Consider the following 13,076-nt stretch of genomic DNA (forward strand, 5'->3'; position numbering starts at 1 on the left):
TGAGTTAACCTTTCACCACTTTGATGTACTTACTAATAAAGTAGTAAAGAGCTCTGAACTGGCAGGATGGTAGTCCTATTAATGTGGTTGCAATATTCACACATGTTCTCCAGCAGTGTGGATCACTCCATGGGGAAACTGATTACATGGAGCAGTGTGTGTGTGTGTGTGTGTGTGTGAGAGAGAGAGAGAGAGAGAGAGAGAGAGAGAGAGAGAGATTCTTTTGTTCTTTCTTACAGCGCAATTTTAAGCCATGTCCACTTGGAAGAAAATCAGTTTCCCCACGGAGCAATCCACACTGTTGTTGTTGTTGTTGTTGTTGAAGATCAATTTCTCCATGGAGTGATCCACACTGTTGTTGTTGTTGTTGTTGTTGTTGTACTCCATAATAGCACACTTTTCACCAAATACATATTCCTCCTATCACATCACACATTTCATCTATTATACATTATTCTATTTCATATATTAACCACCACAAGCAGTTTAAAAGGCCACAGATAGCTCTTCTCCCAGGACTTTGGCTAATTAAATGGTGTTTTGGACTGGCACCTAAAGATACACAATGAAGGCACAAGGAGAGCCTCCTTGGGGAGAGCATTCCACAAACGGGGAGCCCAGCACACAAAAATGTCTGCTCTCCTGTGGCCACCTGGAACAGAGCTTTAAAATTTCATAAAGGGGAACAAACTGCTTGCAAGATTTCAGTACCATGGGTTTCATTGACCCTGCACTGGGCCAAGGAAAGCTGCCCTTCGCTCAGGCCCACCCGAACAGTGAATGGTTAAGTCAGGTCATAATACGATCATGTGGATCCATTCTGAGTGAATGCACAGATTACCGTGGTCAGTAGCTGCCACAGTAGGATTCTACATAGCACATTGCTTCAAATACAATTAGATAAAGGAAATTAACGAGCTATGGGCATTTGAATCAGAAAACTTCATTCAGAAATGAAGGCTATGATGGTAGACAAGGAGGTCAGAATAACATTACAATAGGCCTTTTCATTGCTTTCAAGGCGCCAGATTGTGTAGATTAATGTAAATCACAAGAGTCTGCGCTGATATAAATAATGTCATTCATGCAGTTATCTGTGACTGATCAACCAAATAAACCAATTACATGATGAAATATTTTTAACATCTCATGATTTGCTTTACTAGCAGTTTCCAAGGACTGTGCAAGTTCTAGAGATCATGAATACCCCCAAAATACAGATTAGAGCCCAATCTCATAGTAGCCTCGCCAGCAATAGAAACCCCTTCTTTACTCTGATGCTGAAATGCTCAGAACACCAGGGCTGGTTTTGCAAAAGTCATGGACTTTAATGTGCTGGAATGTGTGTGAGAATGTGTGACACATGCACACTAAGTATGTAAGAGGCTGGGAAAGGGAGAGAGGCATAAAGGGCATAAAATAAATCTATAACCACATTCTGGAGTTTTCGAAATGGCTTTACCTTGCCCCCAAGCTACGGGATTCCCTCTTCACAGAGGCACATCTGGTACCTTCATCCTTTACCTTTTTGAGACCTAAGATATAAATGTTTTAGGACCCGGCTTACTCTTCTGATTGCAGATTTCTTTAGAATATCAGCCACAGGGCTGTGAAGATTAGCTAAAGATCCTCTCACCACAATATTCTCAGAATCAGAATATTCAGAACTAATTAACAATTTAAGTCAAACAGATATCCAGCATTAATGGAAGTCCATTCGACACGCTTTACACATATTTCTTTATTCATTTCTTTTATTAGATTTGCATACCACCCTTCATCCAAAGATCACAGGGCCGTTCACAACATAAAAGTACAAAATGAGAACACAAAATATATAATGAAACAAATGCAAAAGCAAACCAATAAACGCGCACACCGCACACATTTAAAATGACATATAATACATTGCACACACTTTTGTAAATCAACAAAATCTTTAATAAAAATAAAATAAAATAAAATTACATATAATGTTAATCGGCCAAAGGGAGACGGGAGCCTGCATTGCTGTGCAAAGTTAGTTACACAAACCCGTTTATTTCAGTGGGCACACATAGCTCTGCACAGAATCAGGCAAAAACAAAAGGGAAATTCAGAAGCCGAAATCGTCAGAAGATCTGCCAGAAGATCTATGCAACAAGTAAGGAGTTCAAAGCTTCCATACATAGCTATAGAGACGGAAGAGAAATCTATTAACCTAGCAGGTTCCTATTCCGAGGGAGCTTTCTGAAAACCGAACTGTTTCTCAGAATGAGGCTCAAGCTGCAAAAAATCCACAACCTTTTGCGATGTGTCTTGACCTGCACGTAGTTGGCAACTGAAAGGGCAAAGAAAAAGTAGCTGAACTTTGTGCGGAGAAATGAGAAAGCAGAGCAAAATTAGGCAGAACGTTTCCAATAAAAATTCTACGGCTGACACAGTTGGTGTTAGCTGCTTGTGCACTGTGTATTCCGATTGCCAGTGCCAGCCTCTGGGACCAATTCTCACTGGGGCAACCTACGGGACAGTCTATCAACAACGTGCAACACCTTAGTTGAAAGTGCTACGCTGGCTGCCAATTTGCTACTGAGCTAGATTCAAGGTTTTCCTACTGGCTTATAAAGCCCTATATGTATCCAGGCAGGATCTGAGAAGCTGCCTCTCCCCTTCCATCCCACCCTGGTCACTCAGAGGTGTGTGTGGATGAAGACCTGCTAATGCTGCCACATGTCCCTGCGGCGAAAGTCTTTTAAGTGTTTTAGCACCAGTTCTCTGGAATTCTCTTGCCTCAAAAGTGAAGCAACGTCCGGCATTCTGCTATCCTTGACATTTGTTGAAGACATTTCTTTTCTCCCACACTTTCTCAGATCAATCAGTTTTGTTTCTGTGGTTTTAAAGACTTGCTGGTTTTCAAGTTTTTGTTTTGTTTTTTGTTTTGAAATAATTTTTATTTGATTTTACAAGTGTCGAATTATAACAATACAAAATACATATCCATATTTATAGAGATTTCTCTGAATCTCCAGACTTCCCACCCTCCCCTTGGTGCTACTTTGAATAAAAGCTACCGGATTTCAGCCTTAGGCTTCACTTCTAATCCCACTTACTTGGGAGTAAACCGCCTTGAAATCAGTAAGGCTTACTTTAGAGTGGACTTGGTTAGAATCACACTCAAGTTTGGCTCCAAAAGCCAAAGCACTCCTGCCTTTCCCTATTGTGAAAGCATTTCAACCCCTCAATCATTTTAGTTGCCATTTTCCTGGTTCTGTAATATCCTTTTTCCAGGGGTTGTTGCCCCCAAAGCGGTACACGGTATTCCAAGCAGGTCTATATCATTGATATAATAGTGGCATTTTGAGACTGTCACTCATGGAAGATCTTAGGAATGGCGCTGGGAGCAGCCCAGATGACTTTTATCTGAACATCCAGTCTCTCCTCCACCTGTGGCTCAGGGGTGCCATGGAAAAAGCAGAACTTTTAAACATTAAACAAGACGCAGGATCTTTTTCATGACAACCTTTTAACATGATTAAGTCAAGGCGCGATGGGTCATTTGGGGTTTATGTTTCACTCTGCTCCTTGGGACGCTTCTAATGAATGTCACGATGTCAGATTTCAGATGCGGAATGTGCATTTTAAGTAAGCAGTTCTTAAGAAATCTTCCCCCGTCATTTTGCTTAACTGTTGTTGGGCAAATGTTTTATTGAAGCTCCCGAGGCAACAGAACATGGACTGTAGGACTGTTGTTTTTGTCTGTATGTGCGTTAAGGGCTACACTGAATTATTTTATTGTAAGTGCGCACTGATACATGCCTTGCGCTCGGGGAGACGTTTTCTGTATGATCACATTCCATTAAATATTTAGCTTTGAAAAAACAAAGTCATGATATTTGCTAACTAGCCCGGCATTGTAGGACTCCTAGAGCCGTCTGTAGCGGCTCATTGGATGGGGCAAAGCCGTACACTAGCTTCCCAGCAGGTGGGTCTCTTTGGTTTACTGGGAGGGAGCTGGCGAGGCAGGCGGGAAGGTCAGTACGTTGCGCAGGATAGACTTAACTGGCACGTTTGCCCTGCAAGGACCTCCCTGCCACCTCCGAGGAACAGTGACCCACTTGCCAGGAAGTTCACCTAGCATTTCCACCCCACTGGATGGAACACACCTGCTTGCAGTCCTACCTGCACCTGTGTCTTCTTGAATTTATTTGGACTTGCACCTGAAGAAACTGATATAAGATTGTGCTACATGGTAGCAGTAATGATGATGATGATGATATTAGTAGTAGGAGTACCTCGTCTATCTGGCTAGGCTTCCCCAGCCACTCTGGGTGGCTTCCAGCAGAATATAGAAAACATAATAAAATGTCAAACGTCAAAAACTTCCTGATACAGAGCTGCCTTCAGGTGTCTTCTAAAAATTGTGTTGTTCTTTATCTCCTTGACATCTGATGGGAAGGTGTTCCACAGGGAGGGCGCTACTACCCAGAAGGCCCTCTGCCTGATTCCCTGCAACTTCACTTCTCACAGTGAGGGAACCACCAGAAGGCCCTCGGTGATGGACCTCAGTGTTTGAGCTGAACGATGGGGGTGGAGACGCTCCTTCAGGTGTACAGGGCCGAGACTGTTTAGGGCTTTAAAGGTCAGCACCAGCACTTTGAATTGTGTTCAGGAACATCCTGGGAGCCAGTGAAAATCCATTATGACCGGCGTTATATGGACCCGGTGGCCACTGCCAGTCACAAGTCTAGCTGCCACATTCTGGATCTTTCTCGTACTTTGAATAATAGAATTGTAGAGTTGTAGTAGTCTAACTGCCTGCAATGCAGGAATATGCAGCTGTCCCATACAGGGATCAAACCTGCAACCTGGGCATTACCAGCGCCATGCTCTAACCCACTGAGCTATCTTACCTAGGAGTAAGTCCCACTGAGCCCTCACTGTAACACTAAGTTGAACTGTGGCTTGGCTTCTGGCAGCCCTGCAGGAGTGGACAAGGGGCAATGTGTCCGTGATTTTCATCCTATGCTACTGTCACTCTAGTCCTGTCTTGGGGAAGGCTACAGTCCTATACACATTTACCTGGGACATACTTCACTGTATGTATATCAGTTGCTTTTATTATATCAGGACAAATCCAGTAATTGAATATAATCTGTGGGTTGGACTGAGAAATGTGCATTCAATTCTGCACGTATGTAGTCTGGTACATCGGTGTTAGAGAAAATAACCTTTGCTGCAAAAAGGTCTACAAGATTTACTTTCAGGTTTAAAAAAAGGGGGGGGGGGAATTAAAATATTCTAATACTAGAGTACTTGAGTGCATATTATTACCGCACTGGCAGATTCTGCTTACAGGGAAAGTATTTTATAAAAAGCTAGGGATTTATCATTTCTTCATTTTGTTAGGGAAGAGGGAGAATTGCAAATGCTGTTCATGTTAACCAGCTGTCGCTTAATAGCTTGCTTAATAGTAGCCCGGTGCTGCTGCTTGTCTTGACATGAGTTTTCACTCAGCTTTTTCATGTGTAGCATCTGTGGAGTAGGCAGCTTAATAGGAGTCTGTCGTTTGGATGTACTCTTGACACTCTAGCTTTTTCTTAGCTTTGCCAAGGCCTATTTGCCATATGCTGGATGGAAGGGTATCAAGGCTGCACTGCTTTCTCATCTGTGATCTGATGCATGGTACATTTTTTGTTCTTTAGTGCAAACCCAGCACTTGGTTTCTCTGCGTAGGTGGCCGCCTATAGGCAAACCTTGAATTATTGCCTTACTACTTAGAAGTAATTGCGGAGTGGGGTGGGGGAGTTAAAGGATTGCAAAGGGAAAGGGAGAGACATTTCTTAAAGCCAAGGTCGCAACATGCTAGCTCAGTTAGCTTTCTGCCCCCACTGCCCTATAGCAGCGCCGAGGAAGGGGGGGGGGCTTTAGCATTGGCATGTTGCAGAGAATTCTGGAGAGCCACTTAGGATGCCCACTCAGTTCTTGATGATGAGCTGCCCCTTGGCCTCACGTGAACTGAAGGTGTGCCCTAGGAGGTTCTCATGAATCCTCTGTGACTGCACATTACAGTGGAGATTCAGTAGATTGGGGTGCCTCAGGTCCAGGGGCCAAAGCTGGCCTCTCTGTATAGGTTTCGGGACTTTGCCTGGTCTACACTGCCTCCTCGACCACAACCGTTCTGCCCAGGCCACATTCCTCGCTGACTGAACTTCACACCCCAATTATTATTTTTTTGCCGGAATGTGTCCTTGAATTTTTACTTGGCTTCTTACTTGCCTGGATGGAGGACAGTGTCCGGAGCAGATCAGCAATAACTCACACAGCTTCAGGGAGCTCTGTATTCAAAGAAACCAGGCAGCTCAGGAGGCCAGGCCTAGGGAGCACAGCAACTCTTCCTGGCGGAACTTGCCCCTATGAGGACTGAAGGTCCCTGCCTTCCCACAGCTCCTCTTCCCCTGGTTCCTTCCCAAGCAATCTGAGCCTCTTTTATCTTGTCTGTCTTTGCTCTGCCCTCTTCATACCCCTTCAGGTTCTGGGGCACCAGGGGAAGGGGAGCTTATCACAGCAGGAGGGGGAGACTCCCTGGCTTCCTCACCAGCCTGACTCATTGCTACCTCTTGGCCCCCTTTTTCCTCCGCCTCTGCCGCTGATTATGGACTGCTCTCTGCCACAGCCTCTTCCTGCTCACTAAACCCTGTTGCCTCTTCAGCTTCCGACACCCCCTCCTCCTCCCAGTCTGCTCCCTCTTCTACTTCTGACCACTTATCGTTGTCCTGCTAGCAACCCCCTGGCTCTGAGTCTTCTCCCCTTGGGGGTCCCCTGGGGGTTCCCCAGCTGGTGCCTCCCACCACTCCTCTGCATCCAGCCAGCCCATGATGGATAGAGAGAGGTGCCCTGGTGTGTCTAGAAAGTAGCCTAGCAGGCAAAGGTAACATTTACACCCACTGCACCATCTGCTTTTGCCTCTGGCCCTGCCTGTCACTTTCATGTGGCCCCCAAAAGGTTAACCAGTAAGGAATGTGGCCCTCAATCTGAAAAAGGTTCCCTGTCCCTGATTTCCTACCTTTCATTCAAGGAGCTTAAGCCATTGTACATGGTTTTCTTCCCACCCCCATGTTATCCTCACAACCAGCTTGTGAGGTAGGTGTGGCTGCCTTTGAGTGGCCCAAGGTCACCCAGTAAGCTTTGTGGATTTCAGCTTGGGTCCCACCCACTCAGTTCAACATTCTTAAGCTCAGTGGCGTAGCGTGGGGGGTGCAGGGGGGGCCGGCTGCACCGGGCGCAACATCTGGGGGTTAGGGTTAGGGAGTGCAAATCCACGGGTTAGGGGGCGCAAATTACTTGTCTTGCCCCGGGTGCTGACAACCCACGCTACGCCACTGCTTAAGCTCTACACCAGCCTGGTTCTTCCAAGTAAGCTTATCCATTTCTATCTCCCAGTTGAGAAATTCCTGCCAAGCTTCTGAAGAACCCCCCGAGTTCCCTGAAACACAGTTTGAAAACCACTTCCCTTTGGTGTCGTGGTCTCTGCCAACATGGGCAAAGCTTGCTGCTGAAAGGGAGGTGCCTGAATCAAAAAGCTACTAGTTAGGGAGGGGGGAAAGTTTGGGAGGGCTGTTCTGAACCTTCAGGGTCTGCGAAAGTGGCTACATGGACAAAGCATTGCAGATGCCTCTGATCACTCGGGGTGCTGTTAGTCCAATTGCTCTTGTGTTGGGATTTTTTAAACTTTAGAATTGAGGTGCATCTGAGATGGTGAAAACTCTTAACCTGCTGGCAGCTTTACCGTTCTGTGTTCACATGTGACAGACTGGTTTTTCTTCTTACGGACTGACATTTTACCTCCTGAGTTCAACACCTTTTTTTAAAAAAAAAAGCCACACACACGTACAGTGCTGTTAAGGGAGGAAAACAGCGGTGGTCTTTTAAAATAGTAACAAGATTTTCTTCTCGTCATTCTGAGCTTCATAAAATGATATCTTGAGCTGCTTATCTGTTGGTCTGACCGTTGCTTCTTGCCAGGGGCGCCGACATATAAAAAATATTGGGGGGGCGGGGGCCCATACTGACTTATAAAAAATATTGGGGGGGCCCAAGACCTCCAAACCGCTGCTGCTGGGGGAACGAAAGGGGTGAGCCCCGGGCTGCCCCGACCTTAAGTGAACCTGTGGGCGGTGAATATTAATGAGCTAGGGGGAATCCCCGCTTCTCGCGGGGCTGACGCCAGCCCCGCGAGATTGTTGATGGGTCGAGAGCCCACAACCCCACCCCCTCTCTAGATCGGGAGTGGCTTTGTTTTAACTCATTACTGAATGTATTTTAAAAGGTAACTATCGTCAAACAAGGAAAATAAAAAATACCAACATAGTTTTGTGATTTTACAAAGCATAATATAACTAATAATTTTCTTAAATTATTGGGGGGGCGGAGCCCCCCCAAACGAATTTTTGAGGGGGCTCGGGCCCCCTCAGGCCCCATGGAGTCGGCGCCTATGCTTCTTGCTAAGGCTCTTCCAAAGCCTGATTTCGGATGCTTCAAGGAGCCAAGGCACAGCTAAGAAAATGTACTGCTCTGATTGCCTTTCGCTCTCTCTCCCCATTGATCCGCCTTTTCCGAGAGTTATTTTATCCATATTTTATGTGCCCACGGGCAGTGGGTAAAGTTAAATTAAATAACCATCTGAAAGGCCTCTGTTCTGTGGGGAAGTTTCCTGGTGTTTTGTAGAAATCATGAAACGTAACAAGGCAAGTTCAGTATATTTATCAAAACAAACACACACATACACAGCTTATAGAATCGTAGAATTGAAGAGTTAGAAGGGACCATGAGCTTCATCTAGTTCAACCCTGTTATGCAGGAATCTCAACTAAAGCATCCATGACAGATGGCCATCCAAGCTAACTGGCCTATAATTTCTGACTACCACCCAATCCCTTCTTTGTTACAGCGACCACTTTCAAATCCTATGATACAGAGGCCGATTTTAGTGACAAGTTGTATATTTTTGATGGAACTTCAGCAATTTCACATTTGAGTTCTAAGAACTCTTCAACAGATACTCTCCAGACCCTTGCTGGTCAATAAGAGCTCGAACTTGTCACAAATATTTGTCGTTCATCAGGCTCCCTTCCTGGAAGAATCAGTTCAGGCACAAGTATCAGCCCTGTGTCTTCTGCGGTGAAGACAGATGCAAAGATGCCTATCCTTGTGTGTTATCTGGGTCCACTGTGCACAGTTGTTGCCCATGACTTCCTAAGCGCAAAAGGTTGCATGACTCTTTTGTATTGGGACCTTGGTGTCAAATATCATATCCTAATGAATAGTCCTGAAGCATTATGTGTGTTGCACTGACTTGGGTCAGGAATTCCCCCTGGATATGCTTCTGCTGGTTTAGTAATTGTATTTGGCAAGGGATATATTTGATGTTTAATAATTACTGGACTTTATTACAGTTTCCTCTAGGTTATATTAAAGGGACTGTTTTCTCCCCTCTCTCACACCCTATTCGGAACTGTAAATGTGTATATTTTTAAATATTCAACATCGTGTTTCAGGTTGTCGCAAAACATTCCCATCTTTGCAAGTTCCCAGCACAGCCAAGGATATTCGCAGTTCCTGGCTACTTTGCTTGAAGAATTACACTTCAAAAATGAAGATTTTGAAAGTTTAACAAGAATATTCAGAAGTGATAGTCTTCCATACTGGTAAGTTCTTCTTTCATTTGTGCCCCATCTGCCACAACTTCATCTTGTCTATGAGTGGTATCCAGCTGGTTTCATGTGATGACAGAAGGGGATACTTTTGCTAATGGAGGGATAGAGGTGATTTTTGCTCCACGGAGGGAACATCCAGAGCAGGGTAGAAGGTTGTATGCAGGCTTGCAGTAAGAAGAGCAAATTGGCAAAACAAAAACAAAAAACCACACACACACACACCCCAAAACCTTCCCCCCTGCTCTTCTCTAAGTGTTTGCAGGATCCAAAACCCTTCCATAAGCACAAAGATCTCAGCTGGATTCCACCCAGTGTCATTAAAAATATAAGCACACCGGTTGCATGGGAGGGGTGAGAGAGGAGGAGTTGACATGGAAATGACTGGGACCGAAAGATAAGATTATTGCTTATCAAGATGGTTCCATTTGTCTCTTTAACCTTGTGTGATCACTAAAAACATTTAATAAACACCGCTTTGGAATGAGTTAGCAAAAGCCTTCAATTTAAGGCAGAGCATCACTCTGGTCAGTGCTTGTTTGGCCCCAGCCAAAGCATTCCGTTCAGTTACATGTTACCACATTGTAGGAAGGATGTGGACAAGCCAGAGGAGATTGAGAGGACAGGAGCGAGGTGATAAAAGGTTTTAAAACAGAAGATGCATGAAGCAAGATTGATAGGGCCCAAGTATGTACATATTCAGGCCACAAAAAGCTGATTTGGCAGGAAGGCAAGATTGCAAAAAACCCAAACTGTGCACACATACACACACACTTATTTATTTTTGCAAACGGCTCTTTCCACCGACACTGAGGGAAGTAGGTTAGCACCACAAGCCTATATGTGTTTACAAGTTTCCCTCTGGTAGATTCCAGTTGAAGGGAAACAAATGATTTGTGTGATTTCTCCCTCATTCCAGAGGCATGACGGAGGAAAGGGAGGCCTTTGATGTTCCTCTCCTGGCCTGCCCCAGTATGGCGTGTTTTTGGCCCCTCCAACACCGCAGCTCCATCTTCACGGGAGCACCAGCTGTTAACTTTTGTTCAGCATCCTGGAAGAGGCTTGCAATTTCAGATCTCCCTCTCAGAAGATGTATTTCTCTGCCCTTGCAGATTGTTATCATTTAACATAATTCAGTATTTATTTACTGTTTTCTGTTTCCATGTATAGGTGAACTTTTTCACACAATTAGGGCTTGATACTTTTGGGACATTACAGATTAAGAGCGAATTTTAAATTTTAGAGTTCATATCAAATGCCACCGAATCAGACGGCATTCACCGGATTAAGCATGTCACTGCAAATGAAACTGTAATACAGTAGGTTTGATAATGATGCTTTCATGATATCGATGGAACTTTTCCTTGTTTTTTTATCTGCAGAATAAGTTGACCATCATGTGCTTCTTTTGCTATGCTGAAATTGGATCAAGATGTGAAGTGACATTGCCAAACAAATTAAATTAAGTTCACCAAATGGGGAAAACAACAAAAATAAAACCTCATTGGTTGAGTTTGTATGAAACAGTGATATGAACAAAGGCTGATCTGTAATTCACCATTGAGTTTAACACAACCGTTGAATACATCAAGCCAAACTGAAGCTCTTGTATGATGAATATTTTTCATCTTTCTCATTTCTTCAGATAAGGGGGCTACGCCAAGATTTGGACACTGAGACAGATCATCTTTCCGGGTCTTTCACTATTTTCATCAAGTTGCCCTAATGGAGGGGTGGCTGTCCACATCCTATTGGACTTCAACTTCTATTAGCCACAGCCATCATGTCCTTTGTTCAGGGATTATGGGAGTTGTAGTCCATCAACATTTGGAGGGCAAAAGGTTCTTCATCACTATAATGGAACACCGACATTTTATGTGTGTGGCCGTGTGCCATTAACTTTCCTAAGGAAATTGTGTCAGCATTTCTGAAAAGTTAAAGCAAATCTAAGGTGCAGTTCTTTGATTTTTTCCCCCCAGAAAAAAGTGCCGTAGTAAAGTATATCAAATAAACATAATCTGAATTGTCATTGCAGTAGTCACAAAATAATATAACATCCTACGGTTATTATGATATGGAACTTCTTAATAAAGTGCTTATTTTGCTTATTTACTTAATTGTTTGATTTCTATCCCACCTTTCTTTCAAGGAGTTCCAGAGAAGATCCATGGTTCTTCTCCTCTTTTTATTTATTGGAGTACTTTATCACCAAACAGCCTATCAGACTTAGTTTTGCTCTACGATGGTATTGTACTGTGGAGGTTTCCATCCTCAGCTTTTAAGATTGCATTACAAAATCCCTGATTGCATCTTCAGAAACCAGAGAGCACCCGTTCCTTTCCACAGTTATGTTCCACGTAGCGTATTGCCTTTACAGTATCTGCAGTTAGGTCAGCTGCTTGGCAGCCTACTTTGCTAGCACAATCCTGCTTCTTCCAAATGTGTTTTGAGGGGCATCCACAGAAGGGTGTCTGAGCCTGAGTGCGCTGGGCAGGATCTATAGAAGAGGAAAATAATATTGTTGTTTTTGTCAACTCCCAAGCCCTATCTTTTCACCAGGTCTTTATTTTTACATTTCCTGTCAGCTTAGCAGCATGATTTTTACAGGTTTATTTTAGGCTCAGTGCTTAGTCTTCTACAACCATTTGAGCTTACGTTAAAAAAGTAAGTGTTAGTCTTGTAAACTTTTAAGAGGATGTATTTGTTTCTGAATAATAGATCCATTTAACACACACACACATCCAATTTCAACTTATTAACTGCTGGAACTCTTAACTTGACTGCCCTTTTCCATCTCCAGCAGGTTTGGGGATTTTTTGGTGGGGGAGGAGATACGGGCTTTGTTTTCCCTCACTTTGCTCATAAGGTGGAGTCAGTCGAGGTGCTATTTTCCTTTACAGCCCTATTATTCTGTAGGCAAATTGAGCCAGGTGAGAGATGCACAATTTTTACTTTGGGGGACAAAGTCCCATGTACTATAAAGATGAGATTGTCTAGCATAGGTGATCTTATTTCTAAGTAGGAAGTGCTGCCATTGGGTATAGGCAGAACATGGAGAATCCTCCTGCTTAAAGTATAGATCTTTGGGAGAATCAGCTCTCTAATTTTATAACATTTTTTTTTAACCAACTTTTCCTGGCTCCCTTGCCCCCTCCCAGGAATTCAGGTAATCACAGTTTGATGAAGGTGTTGAAACTTTATTAGAGATCCTGGGACCTCCACATAGGGTCAGGGATTATGAGTACAGTTGTACCTTGGAAGTCGAACAGAATCCATTCCAGAAGTCTCTTTGACTTCCAAAACATTCGGAAAGCAAAGCGTGGCTTCTAATTGGCTGCAGGAAGCTCCTGCAGCCAATCGGAAGCCCCATTGGATGTTTGGTTTCCA

The 13,076-nt window shown here is 44.0% G+C and overlaps 1 protein-coding gene across 3 annotated transcripts in view; it reads left to right on the forward strand.

Annotated features, from left to right (window-relative positions):
- RPAP2 (RNA polymerase II associated protein 2) overlaps nucleotides 1-11,801 on the forward strand; it is a 51,634-nt gene extending 39,833 nt beyond the window's left edge. The window contains exons 12-14 of one of the 3 annotated variants that reach the window (XR_014157406.1): nucleotides 9,534-9,683; nucleotides 11,072-11,190; nucleotides 11,236-11,801. Coding sequence is in view for 2 of the 3 variants with exons in the window: in XM_081865920.1 (XP_081722046.1) it covers nucleotides 9,534-9,683; nucleotide 10,609 (151 nt within the window). In the remaining variant the exon portion in view is untranslated. Of the gene's footprint in view, nucleotides 1-9,533; nucleotides 9,684-10,608 lie in introns of all 3 variants that reach the window. The other 2 variants (XM_081865920.1, XM_081865919.1) reach the window with 2 other exon arrangements.
- Nucleotides 11,802-13,076: the final 1,275 nt, after the last annotated feature.

Source organism: Podarcis erhardii, assembly GCF_964252035.2.
Source record: "Podarcis erhardii genome assembly, chromosome: 6".
NCBI classification, from domain to species: domain Eukaryota; kingdom Metazoa; phylum Chordata; class Lepidosauria; order Squamata; family Lacertidae; genus Podarcis; species Podarcis erhardii.